Source organism: Gadus macrocephalus, chromosome 20 (genome assembly GCF_031168955.1).
Source record: "Gadus macrocephalus chromosome 20, ASM3116895v1".
In the NCBI taxonomy this organism is placed as follows: domain Eukaryota; kingdom Metazoa; phylum Chordata; class Actinopteri; order Gadiformes; family Gadidae; genus Gadus; species Gadus macrocephalus.
Window position 1 is genome coordinate 10,642,589 of NC_082401.1, and position 16,998 is coordinate 10,659,586.

General features: G+C 43.9%; 3 protein-coding genes across 3 annotated transcripts; 1 reads left to right on the top strand and 2 right to left on the bottom strand.

Moving 5' to 3' along the window:
• Positions 1-5,269: 5,269 nt before the first annotated feature.
• On the bottom strand, positions 5,270-7,755 carry LOC132448165 (TLR adapter interacting with SLC15A4 on the lysosome). The gene is made up of 2 exons (XM_060039236.1): positions 7,408-7,755; positions 5,270-7,198 (listed from the first exon to the last, which is right to left on the bottom strand). Exon 2 carries the CDS (start codon positions 7,194-7,196, stop codon positions 6,177-6,179), a length of 1,020 nt encoding a protein of 339 aa, XP_059895219.1. The 5' UTR covers positions 7,197-7,198; positions 7,408-7,755; the 3' UTR covers positions 5,270-6,176.
• Positions 7,756-7,768: 13 nt separating this feature from the next.
• LOC132448170 (uncharacterized protein C13orf42) lies at positions 7,769-10,660 on the top strand. The gene is made up of 3 exons (XM_060039242.1): positions 7,769-9,196; positions 9,563-9,707; positions 9,821-10,660. Exons 1-3 carry the CDS (start codon positions 8,774-8,776, stop codon positions 10,066-10,068), a joined length of 816 nt encoding a protein of 271 aa, XP_059895225.1. The 5' UTR covers positions 7,769-8,773; the 3' UTR covers positions 10,069-10,660.
• On the bottom strand, positions 10,640-16,592 carry rnaseh2b (ribonuclease H2, subunit B). The gene is made up of 11 exons (XM_060039237.1): positions 16,409-16,592; positions 16,023-16,088; positions 15,786-15,893; positions 15,268-15,344; positions 13,644-13,758; positions 13,483-13,547; positions 11,974-12,079; positions 11,673-11,754; positions 11,528-11,573; positions 11,185-11,262; positions 10,640-10,832 (listed from the first exon to the last, which is right to left on the bottom strand). The coding sequence occupies exons 1-11, from the start codon at positions 16,470-16,472 to the stop codon at positions 10,722-10,724; spliced, it is 918 nt and encodes a 305-aa protein (XP_059895220.1). The 5' UTR covers positions 16,473-16,592; the 3' UTR covers positions 10,640-10,721.
• Positions 16,593-16,998: the final 406 nt, after the last annotated feature.

Sequence of the window (16,998 nt, forward strand, 5' to 3'; positions counted from 1 at the left end):
AATTGGGCAGACGCACAGTAGAGGACCCGTTAAATCCAAACAAATGTGAAGGTTGACGGTTGACGAGGCAGACTCATTTGCATCAAGATGATAGAAAAATATACAATTTCGCTCAAATTTTCACATTCAGGATTTCTAGTCTTATCTGATCTGTGAGTAGAGTCCACATATCGTAGAATCAGTCTCAGTAAATTAGTCCTGCCGGGCTACTTGTCTCCGAAATTGCTTTACCATCCAGGCCCTGTGGAAAGCCTTGGAACGCAATGGCTTCATCCTTCTTGAAATTACGAGAAGAATGTTTTTCTTGTTTGTCTTTTCCGAACTAAATGATGGGCACTTACATCATCTGCCATAAACTCTCATAAACTTTTGTAACCTCCAAAAATATATATATTCATCACAATTATTCATCCGCCATTATGGTGCTGAAACAGTAAGTCGAACAAAGACCCTTTTTCTGCATGGATGCATGCAGAAAAAGGGGACATCAAGGCTCAATAATTGAAATGTCAAAACAGAGCACTCAAAGGGGTGCTAACTGAGTAAGGAACACAAAGTTTGTGTTAAACTGATTTTAACTACACTGATAACCATCAACAGGGGCATGTACCAAAGGTGAGTCTTTCTGTGTAGCTCCACCTCTGCCAGATGATCCTAAAACGCTGGTTATGGATGGGGGTGGTTGAACTTTACTGTATATATAAACACTAGCACAGTAATGAATGAGATGTTGCCTGGTACCCAGGACCGATTGGTCAAAGACACTACAATGTCAGTCAAGCAGGTGGATTGATGGATGGCGGGTGGAGATGCTAGAGGAGACAGGGAAGGTTAGGGAGGCTGGAGGGAGGGGCCAGACCGTCAGAACAGCCCAGATGGTCAGAGGACAGCTGCCAGAGACGAAGACGACAACGTCGTAAGGAGCTCCCACAGCCCATTGCTATTATTCATTTTATTAATACATTTATTATTATTATAATTATAATTGTTATTAAGAGAGATGTCATATACTGTTTAATCGAAACCCTTAAAAAAATAGGTCAAGGTTCAACAGCTGTTTAATTCCCCACTGCCATGCCGTCCTTTGTCTCAATACAGTATTTGGGACAGGGTTTGTCCTGAAGTAATAAAAACATGCAAACAAGCACTGAGCAGAAGAGGGGTTTCGCAGAATTTCAAAGTATAAGTAAAAAAAAAAAAGTAAGGCACAATTAAAAATTGTTATTCTCAGACTCATCTCAAAGGTCCCTCCTCATCGTTAATCAGGGCGTATGCTAGTCTAATGTCTAAAGTTGCAGACAAGGTGCCCTCTGGGAAATGAATTAGGACACTGTGAGTCATTTGGAGTTGTTTTTTAACTGCCGTTTTGCCCTGCATTGTGGAGCTCTGAGTGAGATCATGGTTGTTGTTCTGACCCACGTCGAGTGATGTCATGCAGTAGTGGACCTGTTTCTTCAGGTTGTCTTGCCTCTGTCACAGGTCTGTGGTGGCCTACTGCCAACTGCCCTGTCCTTCCCAGCTGCCCCGGCTATCTCCTTACCGTCACCTGCTCTAACTAATTAACACTCTTCACCTGGGTGTGTGTTTTTCTTTTCATCCCTGCTTAAGGACTCTTAGGTTAATGGTCTTTCTGACCATCTTGTACTCCATTACACTTCTCCTTTTCTCACTGCACAATTTTAATAATGGGATCCTTTTCAAAGAGCTTTACAAACACTTGAAACGCTTTACAAGTGTCGCTGATGAGGCTAATTATTACGGGCTGCTACTTTTTTACATAAGGGTAGAGTGAAGCTAACCCCGCATTGACGTCAACCCTTTTCTCAGAGATGTCACAGCAGGGCAGACACAGATGTAGCCCCCGGCATTAACACGAGGCAGGTCGGCAGGTGTTTCATTTATGCGTGTGAACCAGCGTGTTCAAAGTGGACTCTCGTTCGTCGACTGCCTGTGACGCCGCTGATACATCAGAGGGGCAGACCCATTACTAGTGTTAGGAGTAACACCTGTGCTTTTTCTACCATGACACCTCTGTGAAAACGGTCTATTGAGGGTTTGTGAATGAGGCTGAGACCTGTGTCACTCCTATTTGTAGTTTTATGTATTTTTTATTCCATAGGGAAAAGTGTTCTAGTATGCGGCCCCTTCTTTTGGTCGTTCAGGATTTCATACTGATGCTATAAGTTTAAGGTCATGGACGAACCTCAAAAAGATGCACAATTTGTTGTATTTTAAAATGTATTTTGATGAACGATTTTTAGCTTGCAGATACAGCACCTCAAAGCAGTTGTTGGAAAAACCAACACGGAGGCTGTCCTCTTGGTAAAATATGGATGTGTATAGAAGGGCATATTGCTCACCTCGTCCAGGGTTACAAATGAAGCTGGCACCAGTCTGCTTATACTTTCACCTCTTGTGCTTTTTGTAGAAATGGAGGCAGGTCCATTAATCTCTCTCTCCTCTATGTATCCAGTCGAGCAAAGCCAGATTCGTAAACCAAAATAATTGTAAGAAATTAATATTTAAAATATATTTTTAAAACACGCACAAGCTTGATATGAATACGCAATGCATCCACACGCACAGAGGGCTTATCTCTCTTGCCTAAATAAACTATTTAAAATCCTTTTTACTTCTACCTTCACCATGGCAACTCCACTAGTGGAGAGAGACTGAAGCCCACAGGAGCCACAGAAGGATTCTTCCCAGGCTACTAACATGGGGGCCCCCCGTATACCAGCAGCCGTGTGTGTACCTTTGGATTACATAGATAGATATAAATGTACCGCGCAGAGGTAATTTAGCAAGCCGTGCAGGAGCTTCATAACATCATAACAGCTCCCAACCCTACTTACTAATTCGGTGAGTGACTCACGCTGCTCGCTATCTTTGAAGACACCCCCAGAACCACCCCCCCACACACACACACACACAGACACAGGTATGCACACACGCACAATCAAACATACACACAAATATATTTAAATAGAGAGAGGTGGGATAGAGAAGGGAGAGAAAGATAGAGAGAGAGAGAGAGAGAGAGAGAGAGAGAGAGAGAGAGAGAGAGAGAGAGAGAGAGGGAGAGAGAGAGAGAGAGAGAGAGAGAGAGAGAGAGAGAGAGGGAGGGGGGAGAGCCCCACTGCATGCCCTCCTACATTCATATAGGTAGACTGCTCTGCGGAGTGATATATAGCCGCACTTTATCGCATTATGTTCCCGGGCTGTGTGAGAGCCAGGTCCCGCTGCCCCGCTGTCTCCCAAGGTCTCTCTCCGTCGGCTCCGGCTCAGCCAAGGTCATTCACTCAGCCGCGGGCTCCGAGCGACCTTGAGCCGCTAACTTACCAGGAAATGTGTGTTCACCCGTATTCCACACACACAGGCCCGTCCACCTACCACGTCCGCGTCGTGTTGCCGTGTCAGTCAGCCGTGTGCGGGGCGGTGGTGTTTGTGAACCTCAAACAAACAGTTTCTCTCGAGGTTGTCAGGATGAATTGTGTTGTGTTTTCATGTTTTTTTTCAAATAAACCCACTAACCAGGGGGGCTCAATGCCTCGGTCTTTGAGGCCTTTGTCTCCGTGGCCTCCTTTTGCAGGCTGTCCGTTGTCTAAAGTGTCCAGTTTTAGACCACTCAAATCCTCCATGTGAACCACGCACAATTACGTTGTTTTATTTCAATTCTGTTAGGCATCTGACTTTAAGCCGGTTTCATTTATAATCTTTGACGCAAGGCCGCGCAGAGCGAGTTTTATATAATTTAATCGGCTATTACAAAGAAAATTTAGGCTTATGCGTAAACTGCACGCTGACCGTCTCAATTCCTATATACTAAAAGGTTTTTAAGCAATGTCAAACCGGTGAAGAGCAGCACAGAGCAATAAAGCCGCAACAGTCAGAGTCAGTGAAACCTTGGATTCGATATGAAATCTTGTGTCCTCGCTTCCATTGACCTCCATGTAGAAAGCTCTTTGTGAGGAGGAAATTACTTTATGAACCACCTGAAAGCCACTCCATCGCTGCAGTTCAGCGAGGCTCATCCGCTCGCTGGAGATGAGCTTTGGTATCCTTCGTCTTCTCCTTCCTCTTCTTCATCCTCCTCTTCCTCTTGTTTTCCTCTCTCTACACCTTGTTCTTCATTCAAAAAATGAAACTTTTGTTTACCGTCTTTTAAAAAGAAAGGAATAAAACGATGCATCACTATGAAAACAGGGCAGATGTATTCTAACTCTGTGTGAGGCAGCAGCACGTTACACCGTCACCTCCAGACATCGCTACATCTCCCAGCTACAGAGGACGTCTGGTCCTTGTAATCCCCAAGGCCTGGGGAAATCAGTTTGTTTGAATAGGGTCCTAACATTGGGCCCCTGATGGTGGCATATCTTATTTATGTGTGTGTGTGTGGGGGGTTCTGTTAGGGTCTTGACAGGGCTTGGATCCAACCTAACATATACCCGGAAGGTTCCATCTAGAGCGAAGTAAAAAAAAAAAAACTGAACACATGTCTGCGTGTCCTTGAGAATTCAACGGCTCACAGAGCCGGGCTCTGGTATAAACATGCTTACCTCGCCTGCCGTCTGTTTGAGGAGGAAACATGGAAGCTGATCAGTCTCTGATCCGCCGTCTCCAAGGGCCACGGTTGGCCAGAGCCACGGCTATGCCAAGGTAGTGGAGGAACGTTCAAGGGGCTTAAACTGTGGGAAGTGTCAGAGAATAACAGCAGCATATATTTTTGGGGACTTTTAATTTTTTGGGGGCTATTTCTAACTGTGATGACACCGTATCCAAAAAGCAGAAGGCAACGAGCGGCAGGCGAGGTATAATGTTTTGAGCAGAGGGATTTTTATCAATAGCGCTTGGCGGCTACCATGCCACAGATTTATGAGCCAGGCCTGACCACATCATAGATAATGTGGCGGCCGCTCAGTGATAAAAACCATTAGCCAGATGGAGTCAAGGTGGAGGTTTCACCGGCTGAAGAGATCAGGACTTGGAACAGACAGAAGGTACTACGGGCAATAAAGGAATAGGGAAGTAACAATTGCTTGGGGTGTGTGTGTGTGTGTGTGTGTGTGTGTGTGTGTGTGTGTGTGTGTGTGTGTGTGCGTGTGCGTGTGCTCGCGCGTGCGTGCGTGCTGAAGATCAATGAAGAATCAATAAAGAAATGCTAATCAATTGTGAAAATGCTCCTCCTTGTGAACGTTTTCTGAACTGCATTTAACATACTTATTCATAATCGATCAAAAGCAATAAATATATGAAATACGTGACGAGATATAATATTTCAAAATAATTTACTTTTTCAATACTTTCAAAAAGACAAAAACAGCTGTACAACATCCCTCGTTCAACTCTTATTCTCTTACTGTTCTCTGTGTCCTATTGTCTCACATCTGTCCAGACCGGTCTACTCATTCAAGCAGACCCGCCTGCTTACACAACACCAATGTCTATTTGGTGCAAGAGGTGTACGTGTTAAATCCATGTCTGGAACTAGAGACAGAACAAAACACCAAGTACACTGCAACCTTCAACTCAACTGCAATGAAATGTACAAAAGAACACTCCTTTCCGACCAAAATGCAGTTGTTTTTACCCCGCACTCAGAACCAAGGTTAAGAATTCATCATTGATGATGCACAGCAAAAATATGCAGCTAGATTTGCTTCACCGCTATATATATATAAAAACAGAGAAAGAGATAGACAAAGGGAGGGAGAGACAGAGGAAGACATCGAGAGAGGGAGAGAGAGAGAGGGAGAGAGGTTCAGAGAGGGAGAGAGAGAGAGAGAGAGAGGTTCAGAGAGAGAGAGAGAGAGAGGGTCAGAGAGTGCGAGAGACAGAGTGAGAGACAGAGACAGAGAGAGAGGGGCGGAGAGAGAGATGGCCAGAGAGAAAGAGAGCGAGAGAGAGAGAGAGAAAGTGAGAAAGAGAGAAAGAGAGAGAGAGAGAGAGAGAGAGAGAGAGAGAGAGAGAGAGAGAGAGAGAGAGAGAGAGAGAGAGAGAGAGAGAGAGAGAAAGTGAGAAAGAGAGAGAGAGAGAGAGAGAGAGAGAGAGAGAGATGAACACAAATAATTATTTCAGCCCAATGCCTCTGCAAACGTTATTCACACTGTGTCACCATCCCTGTTGTGGCGTGACGATCAACATGCATCTCAGCAGTGATCGCACAAGACCTCCCTCTAGCCCAGGTCCTGGGCCAGTTGGGCAGGTCTGTCCAGTTCCTCCTCGCAAAGAGCTTCCTCCGCCTGCGGGACCGGGGGGTCCTCAGAGAATTGCAGCATGGGGGTGCTGATCTCCCCCGACATGTCGCTGGCCACCCGCAGGAAGCAGCTGATCACCATGTCTTTGGCCAGGCCGGCCTCCAGGCGGCGCTCTCGGCTCAGCTGCTGGGTGAGCTGGTCCAGGCTGGTCAGAATGAGCTCCGAGGCCATCAAGGGGTACGGCGGGTCAGAGTACGGGCCGCCGGCCTGGTCCCGGGCCATGTTCTCTAGTATGTACTGCTGGTTCAGGTCCAGCAGCTTGTGCTCCAGGTAGCAGTTGAGCAGGGAGTTGGTGAAGGGCCCCTCTCGCCCGTGGAATAAAAAGCTCAGGTCGCGCCCGCTGCCTTGTCTCCAGCGGTTGGACCCCGTCCTCCTGGGCAGGAGGCGCAGGGGCCCGGCCTGGGAGCTCTGCTCCGGGAGGGAATCCTCCACCTCCCGGAGGACGTCGCAGGACTGGAGGAAAGGTCCGACGGCTTTGGTGTCGGCCCCCAGCAGGGGGTCCCGGGTGCTCTGGGAGGAGAGGGGCAGCACCTGGTCCCCTCGGATGCAGAGGTCGCTGTAGTTCTGGCAGATGAGCTGACAAGAGGCGGGCACCAGGAAGGGGCCGTCGCTGACGGAGCCTTCCTGGCGGGGGATCTCCACCTCCGGAGAGATGTGTCCCCTCCCAAGGCCCCTGGAGCCCACGGGAGGGTCGCTCATGGAACTGCGATCAAATGGCAAAAAACGCGACCATGATCCCATGTCCGGGTGTGGGGAATCTCTCTGAGGGACTCTGGAGGATCGGCGCGTGGAGGCGGGCATGACACAGGCAGCGGCAGCAGCAGCAGCTCTATGAGTTCCCTGCCAGGTGGGGCTCCGAAGGACACTCTCTGGAGGCGTGGAGGCCACTTCCTCTACTCGACTGTAGGCCAGAATCCAAAGTCTGCTCTCACACAGCATGGCTGCAAGAAGGAGCACATGTTAGCCTATAGACACAAACATCAATTCAATTCAATTCAATTCAGTTCAATTTTATTTCTGTGTAGTTGTAAAATCCAATTACACAAGGGACATCGCCGTACACAGGAACCCCTGAGGACAGAGTCATAGAAACCGTCAAGGTTTTACAAACAAACAAAAATATTCAGTACATGAAGAACAATGCTCATACCTTAAAAAGAGCAACAAATCCCTTCTCACAATGTTAAGATGTGGACAGGCAAGTCGTCTACTACATTTGCTGAAACAGACGTTGTGTGTGGCAGACAGACTGGGGCAGCCTTGGAGGGGTGTGTTATATAGATGCCCATGAGGAATTGAGAAAGTTACACGTAATCATTGCCATTATAGCTCCTCAGCCCTTTCGTTTTAAAAAAAACCAACCACACTTGTTGAGTTTCTCTGTAAAAATATGCAGGTGTTATTCTGAAAAGCAGAAGAGAGAGTATGGTTGGACGAAAGACACATGAAGTCCTTTTGAGAATTGAATATTTCAGGAGGTAGTCACATTGACATTAGTCGTTATGGTATAGAGCATTTAATGTGTATTATTAATGTTGTTTTTTAACTAAGAGCTGTATTCAGTGTAAAAACTGTGACTAAATGGTCGACATTATTTTTTAACAATGCATTCACAAAAGGAGAAGTCCTTTGTTTCATTAACGGGAAGCTCTCTTTGACAGTGTTTTGGAACTCTTTTGAATGTCATTAGCTTATAATCATTAGCATTTCGGTTCAGTTTCATGTTTTCTATAAGAAGCTAAAGTGATAAGAAAAGTTCTGTTAGGTCTGTCTAGTTTCAAAAAGTAAAAGTACCCGGTCAGCATCTTGTGAATGCCTCCTTCAATTAAAAGTCTCTTTTAAACTTTTGCTGGCTTGGCAGACTACCCTATAGGCCTACAACACAAGGGCCTGAAACTAGAGACATGTTTGATTATTAATAAGGCCCGGAAAGCCTTGACAGACATTACCATTTCTAAATCTGCCAAAACTCAGGTGCACTCTTTATAGAATAGCTTGAGTGTGCTTGCAAAGTATAGGCCTTCAAATTAAGAAGACTAACTTATGCGTGGTTTGCAATTTTCTGTTATTCCACAGCTCTTCCTAGAAATTGCCTATCGTGTAAAAGGCCAGTATTGAGTATTTTCCATAGACATTTTGCCACAAGCGTAATGGATGATGGTGGATATTTTTGACCTAGACACTTTCCCCCTATTTGGTTTGGTCCAAGTGAGTAGGAGGATATCCGACACGAAAGAGCTGCTCAATAGTAATGACAGCGATACGGCTATAGAGTTACCCGTTGCTATGACGCAAACCACAACCCAAACTCGCAACAGCTCAGACGATTTGTTGTTGGCGATATGCTGAGGTCGTGACTTCAGCACCCTGGACAGTGATCATCTCAAAGCGATCCGTCCGGTATAGGCTTCCAGGGAGCTAGATTCACACTACAGGCTACCCCAAACAGGATGGATGAATTCACCGAGGGAACAAAGCGATCTCCATGTCTCGTCAGTGCTGTGTAGGAACTTCTAATGAGAGGGATGTTCAAAAAGGTGAATAATGTGTTTCGTCCCAACTATCACGGGCACAGGGCTCATGAGCACGGCCTTCGCAGCAGACAGGACTACCACAACGCTTGCACCGTGCGGTTGGTCCGCAGCACCTCCATGCTGGTGATCGGGGAGAAGACCCAGACGGCCCCGAACTCGACCTTAAAGAGGAGCAAGAGCTCCGTGAGCATCGAGTCCACCACCGCATTGTATTACTACCAGAGGCAGGAGGATCAAATATGGCTCTACTCGCAGAACCAGAACTGCTTGGAATACTTGGAAGAACTCGTGGCTTTGAGACGGCAATACACGAGGAGCGTCCACGACCTGACCAGCAGTGAATTAAAGGCCTCGGTGTCGACCAAGAAGAGAGCGGCGCCGCCCCCGCCTCCCAAGCACGCGCAGGTAAGAGACAAGTAGATTACGAAAACTCGACTTTACATTAGTTTACACCCTTAAATACACAGTTTGACCTATTTTCTGACGAAAGTGCACCCGCTTAACAAATCGGGTCGGCTTAGCTCGGGAGGTAGAGCAGTTGCCTTGTAAAGGTTGCTAGTTCGATCCCCAGCTCCTTCTAGCTGAGTGTTGATGTGTTCCTGAGCAAGACCCTTAACCCTAACTGCTCCTGACGAGCTGGCCGGTGTGTCAATGTGTGTATTAACCGATGTAAGTCGCTTTGGATAAAAGCGTCTGCTAAATGCCCTAATTGTAATTAACATATGGAAAGCTAACCATGCTCTAACCATTTCTCGTATTAATAAACCCAAGAGATCAAGTGTCAGACCCTCTGCTCCTCCGTTTCCGAACGAGGACGACACTTTGCAATACTTCGATGCGGTCATCGACAGCTGCGACGCGGATCGGGCGCGCAAACCGCCCGCCGACGACGGTAACGCGGACGTAGACTTTATTGGTAGGTTAAAATTGTATACATTTTGTTTGCTTTGTTTGAAATTGGACGTATAAGCGGTGTGTTGGCGTCGTTCTGTCTCAATTCTGGTGCTGTCGTGTTGTGTGTTTACATAGTGGCGTCAAGCTCCAAAGAGCACGACCTCCATTCCAACTGGGTCATGCGCGTGCCCAGAGTGGCAGAGGGGTCCCGAGAGAAAGCGGCTCCTCCCGCGCCTGGCCGTGGCAGCGCCTCCAAGAAGAAAAGCTCCAGCGGCTCCACAAGCAGTCGACTGCGGCTGCAGAGGAACCCGATCCACCTGCCCAAGGTGGTTGAGAGCGCCTTCCAGACGTTACGCTTCAAGCCCAATTTAAAGAAGCAGTAGGGCCAAGGAGTTGCTGCTACTTATTCCCATTGCCATGATTATTTTGTATCATAATGCCGTAGAACATTGTTTGAACGGTTCCGACGACGTTTCATGTTTTTGTATTGAATTATGACGACAAAAATATACAGTAGCCAATATGCTGAACAAAACTGCTAAGCCTCGATCATGTAGGGTAGATGAGCTCAACCATTTGGTTACACTCACGTGAGAGGTAGGGCTTCATGGGGAAGCAGTGCCTGTGTGTTAGACACCATGAGAAGACGAATAAAGTTACCTCTTACTCCTTGGTTCCTGTTTCATTAATGGCCTTGTGTGGCAGTGTCACTGTCATACAGGTTCAATGGAATCCAGTCGACCGGGCTCAATGGAGTTTAAACAGATTACCTCCAAGAAACCATAATCCTGTCAACTGCCAGTCACAGATATATTTTACATGATCCACCCATCATTTGCTTTAGTTTCAACTCAGACCGCAAACGGTAAATCAAAACCTTCTCAAAGGAATGAAATCAAGTCCCATTCTGAAACAACAGTGATGCATGAACACAACCCAGTGAACGCAACAAAATAGAGATATAGATTATTTTAATTTCTTAGAAAAACACAAGGCCCTCCTACACAGGAAGGCCCGTGGGTATACTGTGTGGCCTTCACTTCCTCTCCGCCTTCACCTTGGGGCTGAAGAAGGCGGACATTGTCTTCATGCCAGACTTGTCCACTTTGGCCAGAGTTTTCTGAGCCAGAGTCATCTTCTTGGGCGGCTGAAAGCAGAGTAAATCAATAGGTTAGTGCAACAGCCTTGTAGGGAGACGGCAGGGAATTTATTTCTTATCAGAACCTCACTTTAAATCCGAGCAACGTACAAGTTTTCATAAAGCGCTGCCCTTTGACACTGTTTTTTTGCCATCCCGGCCGACGAATCTCAAACGTGGGAGACCTCTATTGAGAGCACAACTGTGCAGCCTGAGGTCATGTTAAAAAATTAAATAACAGCTTTTTCATTAAAGCTAGTGATTAAAGGCCCCGTTGGCGATTGGGAGACTGTGAGAGGTGCCTTGTGGTACAAGAGGGGGGTTCAGGTGGGCTCCTGTGAACACTGGGTTCTGCACTCACTTTACGGGCAAAATCTGAGCTGTTGAATTTGCTGAAGTCCTCCCCAGCCTCCACGGGCAACTCCGACATCTTACGTTTCTGCAAGAAACCGGGAAGTGAAAGGAAGGCTGTTATCCAAACTCATCCATCCTAACCACCAGAACACACAATATACCACCAGAGAAAGTCTAAACTAACAGACACGTTAACTATCACTAAATAACATTAACATTACATACTTAAAAGTACTACGCTTACTGGTTTCAAAGGCAGATTTCCCAAACAAGCACATCAAGAGGAACATATTGATGGAGATGAAACCGACTGGAGTTTCATACAGCATGAATGAACCAGAGAGCCTTACCTTGGTAGGAGGCCCTGTCTCCTTCAGGCTCGTCGGCTCTGGCAACCTACACAAGAAAGGTCAGGAGAGAGGGGTCACTCTCCAGAATACACCGTGTTAAGGGACATGGTGACGTTAGCTGTAGGATGATGGGTGAATCTCATACTGCAGGTGCTTGCGCAGGGCTTTGCTCAGGTCTTCGTCGATGTACTCTGATACGAGGCCATGGGCGTAGCGAAGGTTATCTTCTATGCTCCCAGAGACAGGGAAGATAAGACAAGACAATGATAATGCGGAGTATAAACTTAATAACTTAAATGATGAAATGTTTGGATATGAACAACATAAGGTGAAGCGTTCATTGAGGCTTAAAATGACTACAGTGCCATCAAGTGGTGACAATGATGTACTTAAAGATTTCCCTAAAGGTTACAAAGTATGTTTATTCAACTGCCCACAGAACATACCGTCATTTGTGTCCGACACTGTCTTCACCCTGACATAGGTCCGAGACTTCACTCCTTCTCCAACAGAGACGTTGCTCCTCTTGAGAGCGGTCACCGTCCTATCCACCTGGCAGACAAACCAAATCACATGCACACATCAGTGCTAGGGTTTAATAATACAAGCAGATGCACAGGTGCATAGTGACTGTTGATTTCACAATAACAAAAGATTTATCATGATGCGTTTTTTTCCTGCATTTATATTTCCAGATCAGCATAAAACATGTTACAGTTTTTCTCAGTTGCTTTGGTTCATTTCTCAGATCAGAATGGAAATTCTCAAAACTACCTGTTCAATCTTCACATCATTGTGTCACTTGTGCACATGAAAAAAACAGTTTCTCATTTACTTGAACACGTTGCAAATGCTTTGGTACATCCATGCACATGATTATGTACAATTCTCTGCTCTTTCCTACATTATTAATTGCTTATGTCATGTTGATCAAAATGTATTGCAATGGTCTCTATGGAATAGTCTCACCCCCACAACATTTAGTTATTAGTTCATTGCATAAGTCTTTACATGCAAAATGGTTGAACAAGTTGTCATAATATGTCAAGCATATTTTCTAAACATTTCTATACACTGGCATTAGACTCTTTTTTTTGTTCTTTTTTTATAAATATGTCCTAAATTGGTCAATTGCTACCAGGTGAATCTTGACTTTCTCTAAAGAAGGGAAATGTGGGAAGTGTTAGATCAACCAACGATCAACCAGTACTGGAATAGCTCAAAGGTGCATCTCCTGAACCATGAACTGTCAAGTATATATATAGCTGGAGCACAACACAATGTTACATTGTCTGAGAATTTGTGGCCCAACAGACAGGAACTGCATCCTTCAGTTGTAGGATGACTGCACTGTAATTCCTACAGCAATGCATGTACAGTTTACCCTAAGGAGATTTTCCTATGTACACATTTCTAGCAATGACATGGCCTGTCAAAAAATTACAGTACAAACAGTCAAAGCTCTCTTGCAATCAATCTCCCACATACACTAAGGTGTAACTTACAATTTACAATAATTGTCTTCAAAACTTTAGCCATAGTTTACATCAGAACATCCCTCCAGAGTACAGTTATATTGAAAACATGACTAAGCAATTTGACTGTCTTATCCGTAGACAATGACCCAAGGACTTGTCATTGTGATGGCACTGACATGTTCATTGAAACAGATATTTACTTTTGAGAGATGAACTAAGGATTTTGAGCAAGAGACTGGCTTTTGCAGGTAATCCATGGTGTTTTGCTAATTGAACGCATTGTTTTGAGAAATGCACTTACTGCTTTGCAAATTTCAATTCTGATCTGAGAAATGTACCAAAGCGACTGAGAAAAACTGTAAATATTTCACTAGAAAAAAGTTTCTGTTTTACTCTTAACTTTCTTGTGTTTTTTCTTTGTGCAATGGTATCATGAACAGAATCAAATCTTGTACAATGTAATTAAAAATTCCACACCTTTTTACTTAACCATTGCATTGCCTTCTCTTGGCTGTATCTGTGAAACTTCCGGCCCCCAACCTCTAATAGGAAGGGCAGAAACAGGACATTATTTTGTCAACAGGTAAAATCCATGTGAATTGCCAGCTAAAAATCGACCTACAGGAATGACCTCTGACCTTTTTCCTCTGCAACGAGGTGCACAGAGGACAGGGACCGCGCACAGCTAAGCAGCCTGGAGCAGGCAGGGAATTCCTCATCCATGACCACTTGATCCAGAGGCTGGAACTTGCCCTGCAGCAAATACATTAGCATGGTTGAAACAAAAGGAGGATGAGGTACCGTTTACAGACACCTTTTAATTCATTCATTTTAGGATCACCCCTCAACACTGAGTTATTCACTCACTATTCACACCCAATAGTCGTCTTGATGACCATAATTTTGTTAGTTTACTGACCTACAAAAATCCACTTATGAAAATGAATTCACACCTATGAAATGTGTTTGGATATTACCCTTGAAGATCAAAGTGTCAAATATTGAACACAAACTGACTGAGAAGGAGAAACACAACAATGTGGTGGTTGTGGTGATGATCATGGTATCCTTTGTTTTAATGTTTTTGCAAAAGAAAGAAATGGTGTATGCAACTCCACCAGAAAGTGTATTACAACAAAAAGTAGTCATGAAGTTGCGAAAACAACATGAATGACAAAGCATGAAGGCAAGGCCTGTAACCACCATTAACTGTTTCTATCAAACTCATTGATTATAAAATTACAGAGATATATATATAGATACATGAGAACCAAAACAGGTAGGTCTATAGGACAAAGAATGTCATATAACTAGTGTTTCATGTACAACTTGGGCAACACTATAGGCCCAACATCACATTTACAATATGCAGCGGAATTCGCCATTATTTTGGTGAAATTCAGTTTCGAGGGAAAAGGGAAACAACGCAGGTGACATTAACGTCACTGAATATTAAGCAGTCACTCCCACAACAATGTTAAAAAAAAATCCCCGGTCCAGGGCACGCCCCTTCAAACAACAATTTGAGTTTATAAAAAAATAGTTTATAAGCACTTTAATATTATGTCATGTTGTTTTTATTTGAAGAACTAAAAACAGTGCAATGTTGTGATGTTTTAATAATTGTAGTCTTCTATCTTATTAAATTTTATTCGTTCGCACTTATTTGACACTCGTTCTGATGATTTTAATAGCTTTAAAGGCACCCAGTGGCTTTCGAGGCTTAAAAATAAACATTCAATTTCTAGTCTTTTTTACACGTAGTAAGTTTCAATAACTCCATACCATTACATACCGACATTCAAGCAGCAAAGATGAGACGTCGTTGTGTGGTGAGAACTGATACTTTATATTCTATCCGATTATGAATAAAAATGTATTTTAAAGCATCCAAATGCGGTGCCTTCCATTGTACAAAATAGCTATTTTACATAAAATAATATCTACATTAAACATACACTAGTTTTCCCAAATAAAAGTATTTGCATATTTATATTGTGATATAATCCGAATTGCAAATATTCACAGTGTAAGGCTGTAAGATTTAATATGAAGAAGACGTGATGGCATGGGTTTGCTCATGAGGAAATATGACATATTGAAATATAAAACCATTCCGAGTTAACAACACAATGCATCCCAGCTAGTGGGAAGGCTAAAGGATCTAGTGGGAAGGTTAAAGGATCTAGTGGGATGGCCAAAGGATCTAGTGCAAAGGCTCAATGATTAACAACGTTAAGTCCTAGGTCATGACTGCCTTACCTCTTTGGCAGCTTTCACCAGATAGGGCAACATAAGATACAGTGGATCCATCGGGGTTATATAGAGAAGTCTTCCATCTGTGGCAATGATAAACAAACAGAATTGGACAGTTGATAGAAACAAATGGATTGCATGATAATTGCAGTATATGATATGCATTTATTATATACTTGAGTTTGCATTGCACACAACCATTTTGAAAACATGTACAGGACAATAAATAACTGACTATAACAAAATATTAAAAAAAATAGATAGTATATATTGAAATTAAAAGTTTGAATTCATTCTAACCAGCTGAATAACAAATAAGTCAAATCAAAGTCAAATCTAACCAAAAGTATACGTTAAAGATGCTAGTGAAAGTGAAGATTCATCCAATGGTTAAAATTTGCCGCACGACAAGACAGTACACATTATGAACACAATATTTCATACTTTAGTTAGACTTTTCTCTAAGAATGATTGTGGTCCATGTCTTTCTATATTTCACTACTGTTACACATTCGGAGACAAACCTCTCTGCACGGTCTGTCCGATTAACCAGGAGTGGCAGTCTTCTGTAAAAGCTTTGACCTCATACGGCTGCAGATCGCCGCTGCTGAACAGGTACAATGATGCTGCGTCTACCACAACAGAAACATAACAGCATTACGGTACTCAATATACGGACACGTCGTTAGTTTACGTAGACAAATTGAAAAAATAAGGGAAGTTTAACCAGGGATGGAGTATGAAATATAGATGTTCTGCACCTGTTGTAGGATTTCTCAATGTCAAGAAAGCTGGATCTCCATCCTTGGCTGTGTCGATGGCCGATTCTGTGAAACCCAAATAGAAAAGGAATGTATCGCTGCCAGCATGGGGCAACATTGCAATGCTTTCTTCAAGTCACTAGTCGAAGTTCAACATGCATTTTTCAAGCTCTGCGTGAATGGTTTGGCTCTAGCTGTTCACATGGCTCATTCCAAAGGGGCCACGTTGTTTGTTGTTCTACTGATACAGAATAAGAGCCAGTTAGCTTAGGACCCTTTACAAAGTGGTTGTTCAACTCGTGTCCCTTTGCTATGCTATAGCATCTAGCTTGCACATTAAGGAGCTTGCTGAGGCTATCTGCGTTGCATTATTTTGCTAAATGTACCTGCAGTTATTGCAACCCAGCTGCTATTCTTTGAATTAGGCGTGCGCTTCTTTTTAGTAGCCATTCCGATTGTGGTAACTTGTTAAACCGGTTTCCAGTGACTTTATTTGAGCGATATACAGGTCCTGGTGACTAGTTGAAAGGATGTAAACATAAGGAACTTCAAGCCCTCCTCCAACGTGACGTCGGGAGCTGCGAAAAGGCGCGATACCCTGTCTACGGGGTTGTACCATCAAGGGGACAAGTCAATGTTAAGCAATATTTCTTCGCTTTCTTTTTACCGAATTTAGTAAGACAAACAATGATGTATATTTAATTTAAAACTAAATATTTTTGAATATATATGAGCTTATTTTAAAGAAAGGCGGCAGTGTAACGGCAATGAACAATTTTCGTATTTGCGGTAATATAGTGGTCTGCGCCATTAATGACGTGGTATTCCAAAGCAGTTTTCCGCAGTGGCGACAGAGGACGCCAAATAACTTCACAAAAACAACAAAACAAGAATTTGCCCTTTTCAAATAGTTGCTTATATTATTGTGTTGCAATTTACGTTATTTGTTACACTGGTGATCTGTTTTTCAATGCTG